The sequence below is a fragment of the Thamnophis sirtalis genome, unplaced genomic scaffold, assembly GCF_051295495.1.
Source record: "Thamnophis sirtalis isolate CommonGarterSnake01/CBP01778 unplaced genomic scaffold, rThaSir2_p1.2 scaffold_8, whole genome shotgun sequence".
NCBI classification, from domain to species: Eukaryota; Metazoa; Chordata; class Lepidosauria; order Squamata; family Natricidae; genus Thamnophis; species Thamnophis sirtalis.
In genome coordinates, this window is record NW_028261388.1 from 48,538,348 (window position 1) to 48,565,281 (window position 26,934).

Sequence of the window (26,934 nt, forward strand, 5' to 3'; positions counted from 1 at the left end):
GGGTAAGAGTTTTAACTCTCTGTTCCTGTAGTGAGCTTCTCCGGTTTATCTAGTTGACCACTACAGAATAGTTCTTTGTCCTCATAGAGCTAGAATCTTATTAAATTCCTAAGTTCTCAGTAAGTAAATACGGAGGCAACAGATCTGTCTCTTGATGAGTTCCACTGCATATCTGAGTATACCCTGCATATATATTTTTAAAACTTTGATAGCCAAGCATGGGACCATTGTAATATAGGATACAATATTCTTTATCATATGTTTGTTCTATAAAATACATTTTGTTCTGAATTCTGAATAAATGCTATTTCCTATGACAATAGGGAATTTGGGTGAAAATGACTTATTGTATTGTTTATTTCTTACCTCTTTTTATTAAAGTGTCCTATAATTTTTGTGCAACTGGAATTGTCTCCACCACAAATCCCACACTTATCATACTGGAGTTTTGAACCAATAATGCCATCACATCCAGTTCGTACACATTTTCCACGGACACATACTGAATTGCTATATGGCCTACATTCTGTTCCATCAGTCACCTGTTCAACAAATAACTATGTTTGAATTTCTTTTCATTTTTAGTTGCACACACACACACACACAATAAACGTTATGGATAAATATAGAACATTGTTAATACACCTAATAATAGTTTACATCTAATAATAATATATTAATAAAATATGCAATTTTATATTAGACTAGCTTTCTCCAACTGTTTAAAGAAATCCAGTCAGGGCTACTACATGCTGAACTCTGAAACAACAATCATATACGTATACTGATTTTATTAGTGAACATTCTATACATAAAACTTCAGAAATGTAAATATTTGATAAGCAAGCAGAGTTTTACCTTTTGAGAAAAAACTACATAGTAGCCAGTTCCTTTAGCTCGGCAGGTAAGCTTGCAAACATCTCCTGGCAGCACTCCTGCATATTTTGGGACCCATTCTACAAAAGTTTTGACACCTTTTGCATCTGATTGGTAACCATTTCTTGCTTCACATTGTTCTTGGCGGAAAGCTTTAGCTGAAGAAGAACAACTCATTCATTATTATTCATACTGTGTGGATAGTGTCTCAAAAGTTAATGTAAACACCAGGGGTGTATTTCTAACACCTCAGTACTGTAAGAGTCAGGTTCTATTTCAGGACAAAGCAGTTAAAAGCCAAAGACTCTTACTTAATCAAAAAAAAAACATTTGTCTACAATACCCATCACTAATGAAGTTCCATTATGATGATTTGTGTACCATTCACTGTAGTAATGCAAGCCACCTGCAGCTTGTAAGCCACATGTTGAGTTTGACATATGATGGGCGACCATATACATGCAATTAACAAACAAACAAATAAATAGACCAACCACAGAAGCCTTCTATACAGGCCATACAGATGGCCAAGCTGTTGTGTCTAATTAGTTCCCCTCTACTACTAATTTCAACTTCCTTTCACAGGCAACAGAAAACATAACTGTGATACAGGACAGTGTAGGATAGTCACCTTTTTAGCTTGTAGCTACCAGATCTGGAATTGTGACGAGATTACCAATGTATTGGCAAAGACAATCCTTCTGTTTCTTTTTAACTATTCTTCCTACAACCTGACCAATACTGTATGATATCTGGAGAGACTGGATTTATGTACACAGAACTAAAATGGAACTTTGTCTCTTCCCAGGCTGTTCACCAAGTAGAGTTTGCTGCAAATAATTTAGATTTACATAAATCTGAGCCCAGAATTTTCTCAAAATTCCCATCTGAACTTAATTCACAGCACTTCCTCTCCGAGAAATCAATATGACATCTTAATTTCATTTCTTTTTCTTTTTAGCCATAGAGGAACTATTAATTTTATTATTATTGTTAAACATTTGGAATTCAGATATGCAAAAACAGACCAATAGATTCTGGTCATGCTTTTACCCATGTTTTTGGCTATAGTCTAACCTAGCCTTTGTATTGCTTTTGTTGCTATTTTTGGTTTATAGAAATCTTACCGTTGGCAGGACAGGGCATGATGTTACAGGACCTATAGACAGCGCGTTTTCCTGTACAATATCGACCGTTGTTTCTAGGTGCTGGGTTATTGCAGTGCCGATAGGTGAATTGGACACCTCCACCACATGAACGAGAGCAATGTCCCCATGGTCCCCAGGATCCCCAGTTGCCATGGTTTGAAGCCTAAAACATAAATTTCACCATATTATAGAATACCAATTGATGGTAGCTGGGAAACGTCGCATGACAAAACCACGCTCGACTAAGCCGCACCTGATTAAACCGCGTCGCTGATGTCATCAACAGGGCAACAACAGCGAGCACGGAGAAAGAAGGGCGCTTTAAATAGTGCTTTGAAAGCAAGCCGATTCAACTTAGGGTAAGGGTTAGGTTTAGGGTTAGCTTTAGGGTTAGATTTAGGGTTAGGTTAAGGGTTAGGGTTAGGGTTAGGTTAAGGGTTAGGGTTAGGTTAAGGGTTAGGGTTAGGGTTAGGGTTAGGTTAAGGGTTAGGTTTAGGATTAGGTTTAGGGGGGTTAGGTTTAGGTTTAGATGTTAATTTTAGGTTTAGCGTTTACAATGTGCTTCTGTCTCCACGCTGTTGTTGCCCTGTTGATGATGTCAGCTACGCGGTTTCGTCAAGCGCGCTTTAGTCGAACGTGGTTTTGTGGTGGAACCGCTGGGAAAAAGTCAAGTATCGGTCATCTATACTTAAGGTAAAGATTCCCCTCGCAAATATGTGCTAGTCATTCCTGACCCTAGGGGGCAGTGCTCATCTACATTTCTAAGCCAAGGAGCCAGCACTGTCCGAAGACATCTCCGTGGTCATGTGGCCAGTGTGTTACATTGTTATTTTCCCACCAAAGGTGGTTCCTATTTTTCTACTTGCATTTTTACAGGCTTCCCAACTGCTAGGTTGGCTAGAAGCTGGGACAAATAATAGGAGCTCACTCCATTACATGGCACTAGGGATTCGAACTGCCAAACTGCCAACCATACTTATCAAGAAAACTCAGCATCTTAGCCACTGAGCCACCATGTCCTTATTTACATCTCTACTTAGATTCCTATTTTATAATTCTGTTTTATTATTTTTTTTTTAGTATTTTAACTTTCCTTGAATAAACTAAATATTCTTATTTAAAAACAACAACATTGTCTTTAAAATAAAGGTACATGACATTGGTCAGTCACTGATCTTAATAATGTTCCAGGCTGTTGCATTATGTAATACTTTCCAGATGTGCAGAAATTTGGAGAAACTATAATAAATTAATGCATGAACAATGTTCAGTCAGTCATTTAATGAATGATCACATTAGTCTATAAGGAAATTCTTCAACTTTTCAGTAAATTTGTTACACTAAAGATGAAAGCCCTAATTAGGTATTTAGAATGGTACACCATATGGCATCAAAAGGCATGTACGGTTGATAAGATAAAATTTTCAATAAAATGAGCAAAAGAGAGCTCCAATGTCAATTGCACCTCAATAAAGGAATGTGGGAATCCTTGATCACTCTTCCAAGCGATTATTCTATTTGAAACATTAATTAAATAAGATTAATGTGATCAAACTAAATGTGTCTAATGTGATTAAAACTTCACCTAGTTTTATAAGTAAAACAGCAACATACCGAATAATATTTTTTCTTTGTCTTATCAACACATTTCCCTTGTAGGCAGATCCTTCCTTTTCCACATGGTGTCCCCTCCACAGCAGGAAGCTTCTTGGTCAAGCACACCATTTGACCTTGGCGAACGACGGCACACCACAGACGAGAGCACACATCCATTCCAGGACACACTGTGTATTCAGGTCCAAATGCCAGCTTGCATTGGCGAATGGCATCATATGTTTGTCCTGGAAGCTCCTCGGGACCTAAGATATGTTTTCGTGGTTGATCCAGTAAACAGTTACCTGAAACAACAACCTCATTTATAATTTGTTCCCTTTCTAAGATACTTGCCATACTTCTGAATTTTCCAACATGATAAACTTTTCAAAGTTTTCTTTCAACTTCATTTACTACTCATATTTGTGCAAATCTGGCAACTTATCATTACATCCTATTTGTGTCTGTATATTGTAAAACCCCTTTCTTTCTAATGTAGCTGATCTCATAATTTGCCAGTCACGATTAATTTATTTTAGCATAGTTCCACAAAAAAACTGTGCTATACATTACATGTAACTGCACATATTTGCTTTGAATTAAATTAAATTTCAATTTACAATTGATAGAATGAATTGCAAAATAGGTCATAGAACTTTTCACGTATTTGTTTTCATTTACCCAAAGTGACTTTGTGAGTGGGAACTTCCATATTAATCAATTGAATTTATAAACATTTTTTAAAAATAACCCAAACTGCTATTTGAGAATTCCTGAGGCAATACAACTTCTGTAAAGGTAAAGCTTTTAAAGGAAAGCCAGAATAAGTATAACTTAAAACTGTAGCCAACAAAATCATTTAAGAATAGAAGAAGCAGGTGAGAATCTTCTATTTAAAAACAAAACAAAATTGGTACAGGAAATAGAATATTGATGGCAGGAATTCATTAAACATGCTTAAATGCAAGATAAATCACAAAACTGAACAGCAAATATCGACATCTTTAATAAACGGGAAAAGTTATTATCTATGATAACAGACTTTGACAACAGATACTTTCTTGAAAACAGCTTGTAAATTTGTCTTGGGATTTCTGCTCTAGGTAATAAGGAGTATGGAATATAGCATCATGTGTTACCGCTATTTGGAGTTTAAATGGATATTCTCTTCAACTTCTCCCATTCTTTTTGTGAAACTTGGGGCATGGCTACACAATAGTGAGCTGGTTTTGTTTTATTATTGGAGAGGGATAGATCTTAGGTATTGTAACTAGTTTAGTGTTCTTTTGTTCTTTATGGTTCCCCAAACAGAGGTTTTCTGTTTTTCTTATGCACAATACTACTAGGACCAAACATGCACAGGATTTAAAATCTGAAAAGCATGAATAGAGAATAGGGAATTATTCCTGCCACTCACATATAATTTGCACTTAATATCAGTGCAGAGGTATTTGACTAATCTTAAAAATTGTCTGCTTTATTTATAGCTCTTGTAAGAGAAAATAGGTTGCAAAATTCTTACTGTATGTGGCTACTTGAGATTTAATGAATCTTTATTTCTCTTAAATAAACAATTAAAACAATTTATTACAATCTGTCTTCCTTCCAGTTGATCAAAGATGAAAGCATTTAAATAATAAGTCTCAAGTCTGATGCTTTAGAAGCATAATGAGGATAGATATAAGGACTCATCTTTAAAGTTTCTTTTTCAAAAAATCAATAACTGTACATTTCCTTGAAGAACTAACCCATCATATTTCAATGAGAGCTACAGGTGAAACTCAAAAAATTAGAATATCGTGCAAAAGTTCATTTATTTCAGTAATGCAACTTAAAAGGTGAAACTAATATATGAGATAAGACTCATTACATGCAAAGCAAGATAGTTCAAGCCATGATTTGTCATAATTGTGATGATAATGGTGTACAGCTCATGAAAACTCGAAACCCATCATCTCAGAAAATTAGAATATTACATGCAATCAATAAAACAAGAATTGTACATAAAACAATATCGGACCTCTGAAAAGTATAAGCATGCATATGTACTCAGTACTTGGTTTGGGCCTATTTTGCAGCAATTACTACCTCAATGTGGCATGGCATGGAAGCTATCAGCCTGTGGCACTGCTGAGGTGTTATGGAAGACCAGGATGCTTCAATAGCGGCCTTCAGCTCTTCTGCATTGTTCAGTCTCATGTCTCTCATCTTTCTCTTGGCAATGCCCCACAGATTCTCTATGGGGATCAGGTCAGGCAAGTTTGCTGGCCAATCAAGCACAGTAATCTCACAGTCATTGAACCAGGTTTTGGTGCTTTTGGCAGTGTGGGCAGTTGGAAAATGAAGTCAGCATCCCCATAAAGTTCGTCTGCGGAAGGAAGCATGAAGTGCTCCAAAATCTCCTGGCAGACTGCTGCGTTGACCCTGGTCTTAATGAAGCACAGTGGTCCAAAGTCCTTTTGCCAAAAGCACCAAAAACTGGTTCAATGACCGTGGGATTACTGTGCTTGATTGGCCTCTCCATTCTTCCTCCATACTTTGGGTCCTTGGTTTCCAAATGAGATACAAAAGTTGCTCTCATCAGAAAAGAGGACTTTGGACCACTGAGCAACAGGACTTTGGACCAACAGGACTTAGGACCTTAGTGAATACCAAGGTGCATAAATAAGATTTTAAACCTTCGGGTTTGCTTTCTAGAGCTTTGTTTTCACCTGGAAAGGAACTTGTTTTAACTTAGAAGCCCTATAAGTCTACAACAGGTTATATCCTCTGAATATTCAAAACTACTTTGAAGAAGATGGTAAAGAGAGCAACAGCTGTTGCTAAAGTTTTTATCCCAAATCCCTGTTAGAATTTGAGTGTTTTAAAAAAGACCTGAGATAAATATTCAAAATTTGATTCAATTCTTGAAAAAGAATTCCTAGCAATTTTTTCCTAGCAACTTCTACTTTCCTAGCCAGTGATTATAGGATCTCTGGATAGACAAGATAAAGGAGGCATCATGATCTAAAACTTAACAATGACCACCTCTCAAGGCAAGGCAGCATTAATACTGAGAATAGGGGTATGCATTCCCCCCAAAAGTCTTGTTCCTTTTTTTGGAGAAACACATTTAGAAACTACAAATAAGCATCTTTATTGTTTTTAAGACCCAATTAATGGTTTAGAAATAGTATTTTTGGTAGCTTAGCGTGTGACACTCAATATTGACTTACCACATTGTTTATTCTAACAATAAACAGAAAAATAAGTATGCTGCTTGGAAGTTGGCATTTGTTCTGCATGTAGACAGAGAAATGCTACAGTAGCCAACAACAAGACAAGTGTCACTGCCTAGAAAACAGCTGGTGGCCACAAGGAATTCTGCAGGCTGCGGTTAAGAAATACTCCAGCAACTGTAAATAGAATGTTGAGCTTATAGTACATGGAGCTACTGCAAGGACAGGTACTGAAAGATTCCTTTAACTATGTAAGGAAGCATTTATGTTTAATTACATTGTACACCAAAGCATGTGCCTTTATTATAGACACCTCATAGAAAGGCATCCATTTTTTGTACAATCTACTAACTGTGGAGAGAGAAGAAAGTCTTTTTTTGGGTGGGCAAAAGCAGTCACTTCTGCTTTCTTTTTAGCTAGAATACTTGGCTAGCCACATTACCTCAAAAAGAAGAAAAGCATCATTCTGTCTTCCACTCCTTTCCTTTGTAACCACACTTGGGGGGGGGGGGACTTCATAAACTTTAACTATTCATGAAAATATGCTGCATGTTCTCAGGTTAATTTCATTTACTTCATTATTTATAACATTTGTGATCTATATTTTTATGAGATCTCATAAAGAACATGAACCAGAATTTTGTGGTTTAATCTCTTCCTAAGAACCAATTAGAGAGAGAGTTTGGCAGTTATTGCTATTTTTGTTACCAATTTTGTTACATTGCCATTGTCCCCCACCCACCAAAGATCCTAAGTGAAGCTGATAGAATTGAAATCAAAACAACCACTGACAAATAAGGATTAAGTACACACAGGGGACTTTCAACATTATTATGGTAATTTTTTAAAAGCAGCTAATGGTGTAAAGAGGCCTGAACATAAAATGATATTTGCAAATGACAATAAGATAAGGAATAGCTTATTGGAAAATATTATAGTTGTAGGTTTTTATTGCTAGGATACCTGTGATATTGTTCCTCAAAATATAATTGAATATTATAATAAATTTATTAGTAACAATAACAACAGCAGCCTTGGTCTGTAAGATTCTTAATGTAACTTAAAAATTAAGACAGCATTCATTGTTGGACCATGTGCCTGGACTATTTTAAAGAGCACTAAAAAAAGGAAACTTTTGAAGCTTTCCGAGTCTGCAAAGGTAAGTAGAACAGCAAAGTGGGGGTGGGGTAGGGGTGGGAATCTGCTGTGCCACATGATTTAGATAAGCTAGAAAGCAGGAAATTAGATGATTCTAGCTAATATACATCATGCCTCACAGCTGTACGTTGGAAATACCAGTTCGCCCAAACCAGTAGCATTTTTACTACTGGTTCAGGCGAACTGGTAGCATTTTTTACTACCAGTTCGGGTGAACCAGTCTGAACCGGTAGCATTTCACCTCTGCTTTCAGACCATTTCAGGACCAAAAATGAAAAATCTGCTTTTGCTACTGCAAAGTCAGGATTTTTTTACATTAAGATAATTACCTATTATTTTTCAATGGCTGGGTTTTGATTACAATCCTATTAATTTTTGTTATCAGGAGAAACAATAAAAGCAGAATCCTGTCATGTTAATATGTAGAACTCAATCTAATTTTCCAGGGGATATAGATAGATAGATAGATAGATAGATAGATAGATAGATAGATAGATAGATAGATAGATAGATAGATAGATAGATAGATAGATAGTGTCACAACCCCTGGTATGCCCCAATTATGGGAGGAAGCTAACTGCTTCCATTCTCTGTCCATCGGCTCATCACAAGAGACAATCACGACAGAAACCCAATATTTTTACTGTTGCCTTTTGGTACATTTGTGTTGTATTTGTGCTGATAAATAAAGGGAGACTAGTATAGATCTATTTCAAGCTATTTAGCTCTCATCAGCTAGCCATACCCTTACACAGGACCTGTGGCTTAATGGTTAAGACGTCTGCCTAAGATGTAATACAGCACAGGTTCGAATCCCAGTAAGGGTATGGCTAGCTGATGAGAGCTAAATAGCTTGAAATAGATCTATACTAGTCTCCCTTTATTTATTTATCAGCACAAATACAACATATATATATATATATATATATATATATATATATATATATATATATATATATGTGTGTGTGTGTGTGTGTGTGTGTGTGTGTGTGTGTGTGTGTGTGTGTGTGTGTGTGTGTGTGTGTGTGTGTGTGTGTGTGTGTGAGAGAGAGAGAGAGAGAGAGAGAGAGAGAGAGAGAGGCAAAAAGATTCTTTATATTTAGAACTACGAACATTTTGATAGGAAGATTGCAGGAGATAAACTCTAAATATTTCTGAGGAAAAGCACTTTGTAAATGAAAATCAATTTAGGCTTTCCGCCCTGCTTGGAAAGATAGGCTGATATGAAGCTGGAGTCTGTGTTATCAAGGTTTAATCAGTTCCCGAAAGGGCACACAATATTTTTTTAAATTCCTCCTTTATTAGTTTTTAAGTAATTCAAGGCAACAAATGTACATAATACTCCTTCTTTCTTTTATTTTACCTACAACAACCCTATAAGGTTTGTTTGGCTAAAAGACAGTGATTGACATAAAAATCACCTAGATGAGTTTCATATCTAAGATAGAACTAGAACTCACAAAATTTTCTCTTCTATTTCTCACAATCTTGTGATATAATCCAATGCATCTTGATTGGCTGAAAGAAAAGCTGAGCAGGTTCTGTCTGTCCATCCATCATGCATGCATCCATCCGTCCGTCCATCTAGCGTATCTGCAGCCCATCTTGTGGTTCAGACAACTCTGAGCAATTTTTAACCACTAAAAGGTTAATTAAATACCTCAGCATCCTCTAAGTTGAGGATGAAACAATTTAGTTTCATCTAAAGTGGGATGGGGGTGGCGAATGTGTGATGGGGGAAGTTATAGGATTCTATAGCAAACCTATTCTTGCCCATATGGATAATTACTAAAAAATAGCACATCCATTGTTCATTCATAGATAGAATGTGGGCTGGCATGAGAGCTTATTAATTGCTCAATGAGAAACAAAAAATAGCAAAAAATGGGATAAAACATGTGATTGTATCGTACTGCAAATATTCCCACATAGTGCTTTTCTAGAGGTTGCATATAAACTCTGTTTTTCATCTATAAGTATTTTAGTTGCCATAACAACTGGATCCATTCCTCAGTTAGGTCATTTTTGTCTAAGTCTTCTGGAATTTAAAATAGTTAAGAGCTGCAATTGCTTTATGAGTGCACTGAAGCATTTTGTTAAAAAGTTGATGAATAATACTATATGATAATAAGAAGCTGTGAGTTCCTTGAAGCTGTATGAAGCATTTATTTAACAGTCTAGAAAACCAAGGTACTAATGCCTGCTTAACTATCAATTTTGCTTCAGTTATTCTCTTATTCCATATTTTTTAATCTATTGTTATCCGTACTTAGAATTAGTTGCTGTTATCATTACTTCATATTTGTTTAATACTTCTTTGTATATACCTAAGTGTCCTAGATTAGATAAATCCAATTAATTTCTAGGACAGCAAAGATAATGTTTATCTCTTTTGGGTCCTTCATTGTTATCAGGATTTTGCATCTGAAATGCAACCCTATATTATTTATATTTGAGTGTGTGTGCCTTTGAGTCAGTGGATATCTGGCATTTTTATTCATATATCGTGCACGAGGATCTGAGATGGGCAGATGGTGTTAAAGTATCCTCGCAGAGTGTGAGCTGTTTCAAGTAAAGCTGCATTTTGCAATTGATTGACAGGGATTTTGTGGTGCTCTAGTTCCTTTGGGATTGGATCCAAAGTGCCTAATACTATTGGTATTTTGCTTTCTTTAGCCACGGTCTTTCTACTTCTCTTTGCAGGTTTTCCTATTTTGAGATTTTCTCCAGTTTTCTCTCTTCGGTTGTCTCCAGGCTACTATCCAACCTTTTTAGTCTTATGAACAATTGCTAAGTCTGGAGTGTTATGTGGCAAGTGCTTATCTGTTTGAATTCTTACATCCCAGAGCATTTTACTTTCTTCATTTTCTGTTACTTTATTATTATATGCTGCTATTACTGTTAATTGAGAGAGCAACAACAGAGTATTAAATGTACTGCAGTACTCTGCCTAGCCACTGGAGTCAGATACCAATCATTTCTGGAGTTGCGTAGATGCTACACTGAAGGAGTGTGGAAGTATTTATTTATTATTAGATTGTCTCTTAAAACTAACTATAAACTTAATTTTTAAAACTTGAGAGGTTCTCAAAATTTAGCATGATATCCAATGTCAATACATACCGTGCCCATCATCCAGAAATTCTGTTATCGTTACTGAAGTACATTTGGACCATGGTTTGGAAGCATCAATGCTTGTTAAGATGGAAGACATAAGTCTCTTATCTTCCATGGAACCAAAGTTCTCTTCACAGAATTTGGAGTCGTCATGGGAAAGTCCAAGGAGGTGCCCTTAGGAAACAAAACAACAACAACTGTAATGCTTTACTACTGAAATATAAATTCAAAGAAAGTATTTTTCTCCTGAAACAGGCAAATGAAAATATTTAGTCATTTACTTAAAGAAATTTGTATTGTGGGTTTGTACTGTATGAGGAAAAATTGTAACCGTTTTGTGACCCTGTATATTTTTATTGTAACAGTTGGAAACTACATTTTATAGCTTTCCAAATGGAATTGTATCATATTATTTTAAGGCAGGCACTTATTTTGTATTATGAAAGTATACAAAGGAACTCCAAATCATGATTAGCACAAACCAATTCACAATAAGGAATAACTTTGAAGTTCATGGGAAATGATCAGTTCTACTATAATTAAATTGATCAAATTTATATATATATTTTCCTGATTCTACCCAACTTATCTTAGGTAGAACTCAGAGAAGAAATACAGTATGGCTCTCAGCCTAAAAACACTAATTAGGCACAGCTGCTTTAGAAAGTTGTAGAAACATAACTTGAATAATGGATTCTTTGTTTTTCTACCATAATTCATTCTAAGAAATTATATTGTCCCAAAAAAGTTTATTATTGAATTTTCAAACTTTTGGCCTACATCACATAAGCTTCAAAAGCAACTCTATCAGATTTATGAGACACTGGGAGAAAAGCAAGGTAAGCATAAAATAGTAAATCCCCAAATATGTGTCATCATCACCCTGCTACTTTATTCCCAGTTCCTAATCTTACTGCCTTTTATATTATCCCCGGTTCCAAGGAAGCATTGTGGTTTTGAGACAAACCTTGGAAAAAAAGCTCCATTTCATTCCTAAAATTTATTGAAATATATGTACTTGTGGCCAGGATTGTAGCTTTCCTTACTATGTCACTGAATTATAGACTCTGATGATTACATATTATTCTCTGACTCTGTGAATGAGTTTACTCTGCCAAATCTGATGATACCTTAAAGAAATGATTTCAGCATAGGATCCCTACATACAAATATCTTTTTTCTCTTGATTTAATACTGCAATGCAAACAAAAATGTGGGCATTATTTCTTAAAAGAATGTATGATTACATGGAAAAGAGCAAGTTACGGTGGTTGTAGCTACTGTATATGCTGTCCCTTTAATGATAATTGCCAGGTTAGGTAATATCACAGAGAAGCATCTGAAATGCATACCGAGCAGGTAAAAATAGTATAAAATATACTGTTCTCTCAGATGAATACTAAAGAAATACACCCATGATTTGGAAGCTGGGTAATTGGCATATTATGTTCTGCAATCCCAACACTTTTCACTGTCCTGAGAACTGTTTTTCAATGCAAGCTTGAGAGACTCCAGTGCCATAAGGATGTGGTCACTATAGCTGACCACACCATAATTAACCATCTCCAGCATTAGTTCTTGAGCCACTTGGAACTAAACAACCTAGAAAAGCAGAATGATATAATCATAGAATTATGCTCAGATGATGGATTGCATCTTTGTCATCACTTTTACAGCATGAGTCACATGACACACTGGTACAACAAATTTAAACAGCAAATAATTACATGGATGGAATTATATTTTTGCCAGGAAAGGGAGCAGAACAATGTAAATAGCGGAATAATAGAGTTTAACTTTCTATTCATGTTGTTGTCACTCTCCCTACCAAAAAAGTGACAATTCCACAACAACAACAACAAAAATACAGTAAAAGTACTCCTGGGATATTAGTCCTGGAGTATGAATGAATTTAAACTAATCTGATCATTGACTGATTATGTGCCATCAAGCTGGTGTCTCACCATAGGGACCAGTTAGATAGATTCAACCATAACTAACATTGTATAAACATTTAAAATGTTGCATGCATTCATGCATAGCATGCAGGTGTACCCATGCAATAGAGAATCATTTTCTTCTGTAGACCACATGTTCAGGAACTAAAACCCATGCCACATTGCTGAGTTTTGACACCAGAGGTATTTAGTGCTGTTGTTGGAAGCACTTATTTTCAGTCAAAGTAGAAATATGTGGACTTGTTTCCCATTTGCAAGAGAGGTCTCTGTAACAAAGACATGACATCCATCTAGTTCTGTTCAGGTTCTGTGTATTCTGTCTGAAACAGTTCAGACTACCAGTAGTGCGCATATATAAAACGTCCAATCAATATAGCTTTTAATAAGCACATTTCTGATTATTTTAAAAGTCATTATGAGTAAAACCATGCTGCACTCTATAAAAAAATGATGGATCTTTTCCTCCAGGGCTAGAAAACATTTTAAAAATTTATTGTCCTCCCCCCCATAATCAGGTATTTGTTTTAGTTTGGTGGTGCATTTTGTTTTCCTTTTTGGAAAAGAAAGCCACCCACACATTTCAGTTCAACATAAATTAAAATGTGGTAATGAATGTGACCATACTGCATATTAAACAAAATACAACTTTGCATTGGGAAATGGAATGCAGACTCCCATGAGGAATGTAATGGGTTGTCAGACTAACGAGGAAGAACTCCAGCAAGGGCAATGGTTAGATAAGAGGTATCTCAAGCCACACAAGAAATGGGGCTGGAGAAAGCATCTCTCAGAAGGGATCCACCTTAATTTTCTGGAAAATAAAGACAAGGTAGGGGAAAAGTGCTTTCAGACCTGCAATGCTTTATTACTATCACCTTCCAATAAAGAAGCTGTTAGTGCTCTTGATTTTGGGTTTCTATCTGAGCCACCATGAAGGGCTAACATCAGCTCTTTAAGGAAATGCCACACATACATCTGAGAAATGAATTACAATAAAATAATCTTTTGCGGTAATCAAATATCCTATGAAGTTACAGAATTTTTCCCATAGGCTTCAATTGCACTTTAATAGCAGAGGAGCATATATACAGTGTTTTGCCAAATAAAACGTTGGACCTGAGATGAAGAGAATGCTTTGCTGAACTGAATCCGAAAGTCACAACAGAGAAGTTATAATAATATTCTGCAAGTTACCAATTACCTAGATTCCAAAAATCAAGCAGAATTATTTTGAAAACCCTATCTGTCCTATAAAAATAAAACATATATTTGTTCAGTTCTTGACAAAAGTCACCATTTCCTCCTCCTAGGATGCCTCTCACATTCCCACTTCGATTCATGCTCAAGCCAGGTCCAAGAAAGTCAGCCAGGTTTTCTATGGCTGAACTCCCAATACAATAAACCTTACCTGGATGACCCAGATTATCATCTGAGATCGCCCAGATGTTCTGATTCAAGTAGCAAATAATGTGATTCTTAAAATCTAATGCAAATTGATTGTGGAAGAATACAATACCTAGTTGGGCAACAAAATGTTGACACATAAGCAACCAAGCTCAGAGAACACCAAGGACTCCACGCAACATTTTACCCTACAAAATGTTCTGGAAATCGTACTTGAATCTAGGTTGTTATTAGGGTCCTTTGAATCAATTTGACACTTGGTCCATGAAGTTTTTTGGTAACACTTTTAAAGGTGGTTTTCTAGTACTTTCTTCTGGGATAGTTTTCAGTTTCCCAGTATGTCTAAGAGGAATTACTGGCCCAAGTTGACCAGCTAACTTCCATAACCAGAGGAATCAAGGACTAGTACTTGGGACTCTCCATTGATAGTTCAGCATCTTTAACTATTGAATTTCTATGGATCTAGGTGGAATAATCTAATATCTTTATGAGACAAGTACAATTCATAGCAATATCCAAGAAATATTATCATAGGTGTGTATATGCTTTTGATTCAAAAACAGACAGTTGCTTTGGAGCAGGAAAGGTTGCAGTCTGCAGCTCCTTAAAACATTAACACAGTTTCTTAGGATCCTATGAGAATCTTTGAAAAGGAATATTAACTAGGTATATTAGATTTATCCCACGGTATCTATCATCCTATTACAGTAATATGTAAATTAGAGCATAGCTTGATAAGTGATATCATAAGCTAGGAATGCTAGATGTCAAGTGGTATCTTTACCCAGAAATTCACAGCTTACATAAAGCATTCTTTTTTCTTTTTGTAGTGTAGCTAGTTTTTTTGTCTAATTCTTCCAGTATCATAGAAGCTGTAAGAAGAGTCAGCAATTGATTCTAGATCAATAAAATAAAAAACATTTTGATTGGTTCTTACAATTGGCACGCTAAAAATCATCTTTACAAAATATATCATTCTAAGAAATTCTAAGAATTTCAACTAGTATGTTGGGTGGGAATTCTGGAAGTTGTGCTTTTGGTGCATCTGGAGATGCCGAGCTGAGTAAACTCAATTACCAGTCTAAACATATATCATCTTGGTAGTATAATAATCTTGAGGATAATCAGAACTGACATTGGCATCTTGATTTTTGGGGATAACTTTCAGTTTCCAGAAGTCTGGCATGATTTGTCATTGCTATTATTGGATCCCTTATTTAGTTACTTGTTTTAATTATCTGGGACGCAAGGAGCACTTCCAGTTGGATCTAACTACTGTTGTATTTTACCCAACACTTCCTCTTTCTTAGGGTGGATGGGAAATCAGAAGAATCTATCCAGCCCCCATTTATGTTAAGAGCACTTCTAGCTATCAGTTACAGGGAGCCTTCTGGGATCTACCAAATAAGGATGGGGGCTCAAAAAAGTCACTTTTCTGTGAAGCCTTCAGATTTATAAATTGGAAATCTTGGTAAGGTATGTCTTTATGTAAAGCCTCAGCACACAAAAAGTCATAGCTGGAATCGTAAATAGTACTTTTCCTAAATTATTTATAATAATCCCTGTCAAATTAGGATGCTTTTTTCCCACAGATAATATATTTTGTCACGAGGGAGCATGCCATATTTCAGAAACAAATGTCAAAATGTAATGCTGGTATTACACTGCTATCCAGCATTACCTTGTTTTGTTACTTGTTACTAGTATAAAAGACTATCTAGAAAAGCCCTAAACAGATGTTTAAATCTCCCACATTCCTATGCAGTGGTTGATGGAACTGATGCTAAACTTGTGGAAAACGTTTCAGAGATATCTATTCACTGTATGATGTGATTTTTAAAACAATGTTGCCCAAAGTGAAGTCAATAGCGCTCTGCATATTAGCTCATAAACTTTCAACTTTGCTATGTAGCTCTTGAAAACACAGTCTCTCTTAATATAAATCTTCATGAAACTACATTCACAGAGATCAGCACAATTGCATAAAACCTCTGACCGCAGCCAAACTGAAGTGGAATTACTGTTGGATTTGAGGCATTCCTTTGGTCTTTGACAAAATTGTTTCCTTGACTTTCACACGGCCTATTTCACAGCCTTTGTTTAAGAATCTGCTTTTCAAAAGCACTTAAAGTCCCCAACAGCTGAACAGCATGGAAGAGAAACTTCCCTGTGAAAAGAAAGGCTATCTTTCATGTTAAAAGGTGGGTATTTAAGAGTAGCCTTAACCAATGTGATACTTCCTTGTTGCTTGGGATTACAAGTTCCCAAATTCCCAGGAGTTATTTAGAATTTAGAATTTAGAATTTTATTAGAATTTGTAGGCCGCCCTTTTCCCTGAGGGGACTCAGGGCGGCTCACACAAAAACTGGGAAAGGGGAATACAGACAGTAGGACAAAACATGTAATAAAATAGCAAGCAACAAACACTCATCATTCGGGCGGGTAACTATCCTATCCCCAGGCCTGACGGGCGAGCCAGTTCTTCAAGGCTATGCGGAAGGCCTGGACGGTGGAGAGGGTACGAATCTCCACGGGGAGCTCGTTCCAAAGGGTCGGGGCTACTGCTGAGAAGGCCCTCCTCCTTGTAGTTGCCAGCCGACACTGGCTGGCCGATGGAATACGGAGGAGGCCTAATCTATGAGATCTTATCGGTCGTAGGGATGTAATTGGCAGAAGGCGGTCTCTCAAGTATCCAGATCCACTGCCATGTAGGGCTTTATGGGTGATTAATAGCACCTTGAAGCGCATCCGGAGATCAACAGGTAGCCAGCGCAGCTCGCGGAGGATAGGTGTTATGCGGGTGAATCGGGGTGCACCCGCAATCACTCGCGCGGCTGCATTCTGCACTAGCTGAAGTCGCCGGATGCTCCTCAAGGGCAGCCCCATGTAGAGCACATTGCAGTATTCCAGCCTAGAGGTCACAAGGGCCCGAGTGACTGTTGTGAGAGCCTCCCGATTCAGGTAGGGTCGCAACTGGCGCACCAGGCGAACCTGGGCGAATGCCCCCCTGGTCACAGCCGTTAAGTGGTGGTCAAATGACAGCTGTGGATCCAGGAGGACTCCCAAGTTGCGAACCCTCTCTGAGGGGTATAAAATTTGACCCCCCAGCCTGAGTGGTGGAATAATAACCAAATCTTTGGGAGGGAAACACAACAGCCACTCGGTCTTTTCTGGGTTGAGCACAAGCTTGTTCACCCTCATCCAGTCCATAACGGCCTCAAGACCCCGGCTCATCACGTCAACCGCTTCATTGATTTGGCACGGGGCGGACAGATACAATTGAGTATCGTCCGCATATTGATGGTATCTAATCCCGTGCCTGCGGATGATCTCTCCCAGCGGTTTCATGTAGATGTTGAATAGTAGGGGGGATAAGACCGAACCCTGAGGCACCCCATAATTTAGGGGCCTAGGGGACGATCTCTGCCCCCCCACTAACACCGACTGCGACCTGTCCGAGAGGTAGGAGGAGAACCACCGTAACACGGTGCCTCCCACTCCCACCTCCCGCAGTCGTCGCAGAAGGATACCATGGTCGATGGTATCGAAAGCCGCTGAGAGGTCAAGGAGGACCAGGATGGAGGAACGTCCTTCATCTCTGGCTCTCCAGAGATCATCCATCAATGCGACCAAAGCGGTTTCTGTGCTGTAACCGGGCCTGAAGCCTGACTGGAAGGGGTCTAGGTAGTTTGCTTCCTCCAAGGACCGTTGGAGCTGGAAGGCCACCACCTTCTCAACAACCTTCCCCAGGAAGGGAAGGTTGGAGACTGGACGATAGCTATTAAGAACAGCTGGATCCAAGGATGGTTTCTTCAGGAGGGGTCTCACCACCGCCGCTTTCAGTGCGGCGGGGAAGTTCCCCTCCCGAAGGGAGGCGGTCACAACCGCCTGGATCCAGCCTCGTGTCACCTCACTGCAGTTAGTAACCAGCCATGAGGGACACGGATCCAGAACGCAGGTGGAAGTACTTACAGCTCTCATGGCCTTGTCCACATCCCCGGGGGTAACGTCTTGAAACTCAACCCAGAGCTGTTCTACTTGGTCCCCCTGCGCCTCGGCTGGAACTGCGGGGGTGGAGTCCAAGTCCGACCGAAACCGAGCAATTTTGTCCGCTAAGAATTGGGCATATTCTTCAGCTCTGCCCTGCAAGGGTTCCCCCGCCTCCCTTTTGTTCAATAGGGAGCGGGTTATCCTAAACAGGGCGGCTGGGCGGGACTCAGCGGATGCTACCAGGGTGGCTATGTGCGATCTTTTTGCTGCCCTAAGTGCCCTGGTGTATTCCCTGGTGCAGGTGGTTACCATTGCCCGGTTCGATTCGGACTTATCGGACCTCCAACGGTGCTCTAGGCATCTCCTCCGGCGCTTCATCTCCCGGAGTTCCTCGGTGAACCAAGGGGGTCTTCGGGATCCGCCGCCTCGGAGGAGCCGCAGTGGCGCAATCCGGTCGAGGGCCTCCGACGCTGCCGAGTGCCACGCAGCAGCCAGAGTCTCCACCGGATTGTGGGCGAAAGAGTCAGGAATAACCCCAAGCTCTGTCTGGAACCTTACTGGCTCCATAAGACGCCTGGGGCGGAACCACCTGGTCGGTTCCTCCTCCCTACAGTGGGGGTTTGGCCTCCGGAAGTCGAGCCTCAGTAGGCAATGGTCTGACCACGACAGGGGTATGATGTCACTCCCCCTCAGACCAAGATCACAAATCCACTGCTCCGAGAGAAATACGAGGTCAAGCATGTGTCCCGCTGAATGGGTTGGGCCCCGAATTACTTGGGTCAAGCCCATGGCTGTCATGGAAGCCATGAACTCCTGCGCCCCATCAGAGTTTTCACCGAGCGACGGCAAATTAAAGTCCCCCAGGACCATCAACCTAGGGAACTCAATTGCCAGCTCGGCTACCGACTCGAGGAGCGAGGGGAGGGCTGCTGCAACGCTGTTGGGAGGCAGGTACGTTAGCAGCAGACCCACTTGACCCTTGAGGTCCAACTTTAACAGCAAAGACTCACACCCGACAATCTCCGGAGCAGGGACCCTACGAGGAACTAACGACTCTCGGATAACAGCGGCCACACCCCCACCCCTTCCCTGGGCTCTCGGCTGATGCAGCACCTGAAATCCTTCTGGGCACAGCTCTACAAGGGGGACTCCTCCCTCTGGGCCCAGCCAGGTTTCAGTAATACATGCCAGGTCTGCCCTCTCGTCTAAAATTAAGTCCCGGACGAGAGGAGCTTTATGTACAACAGACCTGGCATTTAGCGACAACAGCCTGAGACCAGGGTCCTGACTACTTGCGCCATCTGGTCTTGGAGTGGGACTCCTAGGGCCGGAAGGAGGGATCTCTGTAATGTAGCGAACCCTCCTTCCCCGGTAATGGCCTGCCCTAAAGTCCCCGCCGTATCTGCCCCTCCCTGTTACGACCGCAATACCCCGACCCTCTCCCGTGTCTCTGGTCCCCTCAACCACCCCCGTGGCCCCCGCAACTCCCGGCAGGTCCTCCGAATCACGCATACTCATACACTCCCCCAAACAGTCCCCACGTAAGAAGTTAAAAACACAAAATTACAACAATATGATCATAAAAAAAGTGGGACATTCATCCATCTCAAGCGTACCTCAAGCATAACCCATACAAAGACAGAAGAAAAAGGTGAAAGAAAAGAAAGAAATTATAAATTGCGCATAAAAATTGATTGGTTTAAAGTGCGAATAGTTCTGGGAAGGTCCAAAAAAAGTCCAAGATGGTTAAGGCAAGAAGAGGGCCTTCTATGTACTGTAAGTACCCCCGCTCGGCCAGTAGTGGCGCTATCTGTGGCCGCAGGTCCAAGGCGGCATCAGGCAACAATGGCCGTGGCAGATGAAAGTGTAGATAAAAGAGCAGATGAAGATATACTCCAAAAGGTCCAAAATCCGCATTCCAAGAGGAGTCTAGTCCCACCCAGCAAAAGGCCCTGCAATGGCAATGGCAACGGCCCAGTGGGGGGGAGAATGCACCAACAGGGGAGGCCAAGCCGAGGGGAGAGGAAGGGGGATGCAGTAGCAGCAGATGAAGACAGCCTCCCATTCTCTCCCAGTGCTGTTCCAGGCTAACCGCCTTCTCCCTGGGGCAATGAATAATCCAATGCAAGTCCACAGCAACCAAACACACAGACGAGAAAGAAAGTAGCATAAAGGGGGGGGGAGAGATTTTTCTCAGCCAGCAAGTGGAGGAGAGTCAAGGCTCTCTCAGGTCAGCCGGGTCACAACGAACCTCCAACGATAGTTATCCAACGCCTCTAACCGAGTTGGGTCGCGATGCCTTCCAAGCGGCACCCGGGCGGTGTCTTTAAAGGCCGCTCTGAATCAGCTGGGCCGCGGCGTCTTCCGGGCGCCCCCGAACGGCGTCAGCGTCTTTCGCAAAAGGCAGCCTCGGGGAGCAAAATCTCTCCACTCCGCTGCCAGCACCAAACTCTCCGTAAGATCGCTCTTGCCCTGATCTCTCTTCAGCCTCCGAACGGCAACCGGGTGGTGTCTCTGAGCGCCTCACTAATCAGCTGAGCCGCGGCGTCTTCCGGGCACCTCCGAGCGGCGTCGGCGTTTTTTGTAAAAGGCAGCCTTGGAGAGCAAAATCTCTCCAGTCCACTGCCAACACCAGACCCTCCGAGAAATCGCTCGCGCCCTGGTCTCTCTCACGCTCGCTTTCTAGGAGCAATTTCTCCTTCTTTTGGCTATTTTTCCAGTGTGGACGCCGGAGCGAAAAGCCCGGCAGCCATGTTCCTTCGCACATGCGCACAGTTATAGCACCATTTTAGACCTATGAAAACTTAGATGGCTTAAAAGGCTATTTTAAACCATCAAAAATTTAGCACATGGGGCAAAAATTGTTCTTGCAAGCCAAAGATTTGTGGTCAGAATGTGAACTGGCATTACCTATCAGGTTTTTTTATATATGTATAGTAAAAATATAGCCCATAGTTTAAATTCAAGGTTGCAGTCCCTGTCCTGTTTTTCACCTCTCACTCCAGTGAAATGCTGAGCTTTCATCTTTTTTTTTTCAGAGCAAGCATGTTTATGAGGGCTTAATACAAACGCCTTACTCGCATTGGAGGTTAAGTTGGGGACTTCACGAAGAAGTAACAATACAAATGCATTAAATATTTTCTTCCCACAAATGTCAGCAGAACAGCTGTGGTTTAATTATAGTCTGCAAGTTTTGTGTGCTTACATATCTGTATGTTTTTTTTTAAAAGCCACAGAGCCCTATTCAGACACCTGGATATTTGCCCAAACTTTATCTCTCGCAGAGAAAGCTAAGATGAAAGCTAGACATCCTTCACAATAGTTTCTTCTTCCCATGAGACTTCAAAAGATTTGCTCCTGTCTAGCCTAGGGCTTGTTCTTATCTATGATAGCTTGACAAGCTTTCAACTCACAAGACACCCTGTACAGCCACAACCAGAAGAAGCAAAAAGAAAAAGAAAATCACATACATAATGTTGATCTCCACATCTTAAATATCAAGTTGCATATAGAAAGTTGGTTAGACTTAATATAGTGCATGCTGGTATTAAGCTTATTATTGTATATATATATAACTGAATCATAACACATGCGAGGCAAGTTTAAATAAACCTGTTACAAAGAAGTCTATTTTCTACGAATGCAAATAATAATCTGTAGCAATGGAATAATAAGGAAGTAGGACCTCAAGGAGCTGTTGTAATATTGCAAAACTCTTTTGTTGGGACAGTCCTCTGTTGTCTTTACTGCTTCATCTTCTCTTTTCTATCTAGCCACCAGTTTGCAGTTTATAGCCCTTACATGGCTATAATATCTATTAATTCCCTCCATCTTTTTAAAAATTCTTTAACCCTTTTAGATTCCCTAAGCCCAATATCACACTTCAGATGTCTTTTTTCCCCTAAATAAAAAGCCAAACACATAGAGAATTGAGATTCCTATTCTACACACTACATTATATATTTGTATTCATATATAATACATTTTAGAATATACATTAAGTTGCTTCTACTTTAACTCTTTATCTGAGATGCTTCATTGATATATTTTACATTTGTATTTGCTTCATTCCCCCCTCCATCCTCCATGCTGTATTACCTGCTCTAAAATTCCTATGCAGTACATTAAAACTTAGTTGAGCGAATTTATTTGTCCATGGATTAATATTCACAATCAGTAATTATATAAAGCAACTTTTTGACATTAGGAACTGGTTTCATAGAATACAATTTTTCCACGGACCGGGAGTGGGTGAGTGATAGTTTTACTTGCTCACCTGATGCTCACCTCCAGCTGTGCATCCCATTTTCTAAAGGCCACAGACTGGTACCAGTCCGTGGTTGGTTGGGGACCCCTGATATAAAGCATTCCGTTCCTAACTTTCTACTTTGAATCAACAATGACATTCAATGTTTACACTTTCCATCCCATCTTCTTTCTTCACAAGTGTGACAGATAGGAAGAATTTGCCTAGATGGTATACCTAACAAATTTGCAGACTCTGAAAATTTACAGTTGTAGGACACTATATTTATTTATACCCTTTGGAACGAACTCCCCGTGGAGATTCGTACCCTCACCACCGTCCTGGCCTTCCGCACAGCCCTCAAGAAGTGGCTAGCCCGTCAGGCCTGGGGACAAGGATAGTTACCCCTCCCGAATGATGAATGTATGTTGCTTATTACTTTTATTATATGTGTCTATGTCATTGTTTGTACTTCCCCTCCCTGATTTTATGTGAGCCGCCCTGAGTCCCCTCAGGGAAAAGGGCGGCCTACAAATGTTAATAAAATAAAATCAAATCAAATCAATTCTTGGCAACTAAAAAATGTAGCGCATGTGTGGCTTGATGAGATTTTAGATTCTGTTTTAATAGGTTTTTCCTTGAATCAGAATGTCTATATAAATTTGGAATTTGGTATATATTTTAGCAAAGCTCTCTCATTATGCCATTTCCATATATGGGGGGTGTTAATGCAGAGAAGAGAAAGAAGAGAGCCATTTGATACACTAAATAACATACTAGCTGATGTAAATTATATATTTCTATGGAAGCTGCAGTCACTTTCCTAGGTCAAGAAAAAGGGCAGTATCCTAACAACATATAGATGAAACCATATTCTTTTATGTGCTTTCCATGCCTACGCCCGTTGGAGGAAAAGTTGCAATACATCATGTGATGATGCTGTGATGCCTTGAGTTTGACACCCTTGTTGTAAAGGGCTTAGGGTTTTCATTTCACTCATCTTCCATTTCTGTAAAAGGTTTTTTAAAAATGCTGCTGTGAAATTCTGAGGAAGCTAAAAGCTTTGATACATTTTCTAACCACCAGAGGAAGTAAATAGCTGGCTAATATGTGTTCTTTACAGCCCACAGTCTGAGCAGCAAGTGCTCTGTACAGTGTCAAGGATGATCCAGGTCGCATGGGTCATTTGTAGGTACCAGCTATTCTTTCTCCTCTCTCTTGCAATGAAAAGAGGCCTGGCTGGAATGGCATGCAGGAGCTGAAAAGATAAACACTACTGTACAGCACTTTTTTTTTTTAACAGAGCCATTCATTTCAAGCTACATTCTAAAAATAAAATACTACAAATAATTGGATAAGCAGAGCCATTTTTTTATCTTGCTGTGTGCACGTTACTGTATCAAGAAAAATAGAAAAGGCTAAAAAAACACAGAAAAAAGTGTCATTAGTTTTCTTCTTCTTGTCTGTAGTGGACTGGCCCTCTCTGAAGGTAAACAAAAAAGTATTTAGTTTGAAAATTAGCTTGACCCTCGGTGGTGCAGTGTGGTGCAGTGGTTAGAGTGCAGTACTTCTGCTGATTATTGGCTACCTGCAATTTGGCAGTTCAAATCCCACCAGGCTCAAGGTTGACTCAGCCTTCCATCCTTCTGAGGTGAATAAATTGAGGACCCAGAATGTTTGGGGCATATGCTGACTTTGTAAGACCACTTAGAGAAGGCTATAAAGGCACTGTGAAGCGGTATATAAGTCTAAGTGCTATTGCTGTTGAGGCTCATGATGTTTTCCTTAAAGTAAATCATTGTTCATGAATAAAGATTCCACAAAGATTACTCTAAAGTCCAAAATGTGGGAATCTTTGGTTTTTGCTACCGATATTAAGTTTACTCTAAACATATCATGACAGTAGCCAAAAAAGCCAATACAATCCTAGATTGTACAATCCTACAGTGTTAGAATCAAGATCATGTGAAATTCTAGTACTGCTTTACAAAACCTTAGTAAGATCTCATTCGGAATACTGCATTCAGTTCTGGTCACCACAATATAAAAAAGTTGTTGAGACTCTGGAAAGAATCTAGAGAGGAACAACAGAAATGATTAAGGAGCGAGATACTAAAACACATGAAGAATGGTTACTAGAATTGGGTATGTTTAGTTTAATGAAAAGAAGGACTAGGAGAGACATAATAGCAATGTTACAATATTTGAGGTGCTCCCACAAAGATGAGGGATTCAAACTATTTTCCAAAGCTCTAAAAGGTAGACGAAAAACAATGGATGGAAACTAACCAAGAAAAACAACCTAGAACTAAGGAGAAATTTCCCAACAGTGAGAGCAATCAACCAATTGAACAACTTGCCTTCAGAGGTTGTGAGTACTCCATCACTGGATGCTTTCAAAAAGAGACTGACAATCATTTATCTGAAATGGTATAGGGTTCCCTGGTTCAACAGTGGGTTGGATTAGAAGACTTCCAAAATCCCTTCCAACTCTATTATTCTATGTTCTAATGTTCTTCCACAGTACAGCATTTCACACAAACACACACACACACACACACAAACAAGCACACAATCAAACTTGGTTTTTAAAGGGGAAAATTTTTACTACAATCGAGATGCATGGGCAATCCTTGTAACCATTTGTCATCAATGAATTTCAAGATAAACTAATTGTTACAAGTAAGTGTAAAGCAGAGCATAAGTACCATTTTAATCTTATTCTGACAACATTCAAGGACAGTTTCAGGGTGTGTGCTGTTGTAAGTATGCTACCAACAACTTCTGTGTTTTGACGAGATTATAGGAGTCGTAATACTGAATGAAAACAAGCATAGTCAAAACATATTCGTCTTGCCACAGACAGTGCCCTTTAACTTTTAGATTTGTGAATCACAAAATCTATAGTAAGATAACATTCATAACCTCTACTACTTGCTTTCAGATATTTTGTTCCAGCCTTAGCATATTTCATTCATCTTTAGTCTCTCCTGATCTTACATTTTCTTCTGATGTAAGGTTTTGAGTATTTTTTCTTAAACTACCTATAGTCAATTCTCAAAAAGTTCAGGGATTGCAAATTTTTATTAGTAATTCTCATCTCACTAATGTTCCTCTAGCATAAGTTGTGGTTGTACTTATTAGCTTCAAGAGTTGGGTAATCTTAAATCTCAAGAACATGGGCAAAATAATTTGTTACTATCTGGTCATATGTAACGAATGAACAAACTATTTATTTATTGATCTATTATCCCTCCATTATTTAAAGCAGATGCAGAATATTCAATTGCCTGCCTTGTAGGGGCTAATTTTGAGGGCAAGATGGTCTAAATGGGTATCAGCCCCACACTCACATACACAACACTAGTAGTGGAATAAAACAGAAATGAAATGGAATAGTGCCTGCATCATGTAATTTTACAATGTACAGTGGGTCTTCTCAACCCTTATAGACTAGAACAAAGTAAATGTGGGTGTAAGATCGACTCCTTTCGCCTTCTCCCTAGGAACAAATCCACTAGTTACAGATCCACAAGGAATTGGAGTTCCTGCTAAAGCAGTAGGTAATAACTATGCTAGAGAGATCAACCAAGTCTGGTGCTTTTTCAACTGCATGCTTCTTTGGATTATGAAAGCCCAACTATAATGACTCACACTCTTGCCACCTCAAAGTTAGGTTACTGCAACATATTACAAGGGGCTACCTTTGAAAAGACAATTCTGAAACTTCAATTGGTCCAAAGTGCAGTCCATTATCAGCTAACTACTGATAGAGATTATTACGAGATAGAGGTACAGTATATAAAAGAGTGTAGTAAATAAATTCATCATTTGCTTCTTTCAGGAAGAAAAGTTTGAGGTTGTTTGAGCTATATACTGTAGTAAGTTATGTTTCCTTTACATTGAGAATGATATTCCACATATATTCAAATATATTGTATTTTCATTTCAAACATAATTAAAATTCTATTCTTTTGTAATAAAAGCTGCTCATCTTTCATGAGTGAAAATTGCTAAAATGATGTTTCTAGCAAAATATTTTCTGAAATACATAACTGAATTTGCATGGTTTTGCATTACAGTAGGTATATCATTAATTATAATAATTGTCTGACTGAACAATTGATAGTACATCAGCGAAGGCATGCATTCTTGACATCATCAAATTCTGCATCCTGCATCAAATTATGTTTAAAAGAGCTTACACACTAATAATTCTTTGAACT

The 26,934-nt window shown here is 39.2% G+C and overlaps 1 protein-coding gene across 1 annotated transcript in view; it reads right to left on the minus strand.

Annotated features, from left to right (window-relative positions):
• ADAMTS5 (ADAM metallopeptidase with thrombospondin type 1 motif 5) overlaps window positions 1-26,934 on the minus strand; it is a 52,361-nt gene that overhangs the window by 5,809 nt on the left and 19,618 nt on the right. Inside the window, exons 3-7 of the mRNA XM_014066754.2 lie at window positions 11,117-11,284; window positions 3,639-3,922; window positions 2,004-2,187; window positions 859-1,034; window positions 367-542 (exon numbers count right to left, since the gene is read on the minus strand). Coding sequence (XP_013922229.2) covers window positions 367-542; window positions 859-1,034; window positions 2,004-2,187; window positions 3,639-3,922; window positions 11,117-11,284 — 988 coding nt within the window. The remainder of the gene's footprint in view (window positions 1-366; window positions 543-858; window positions 1,035-2,003; window positions 2,188-3,638; window positions 3,923-11,116; window positions 11,285-26,934) is intronic.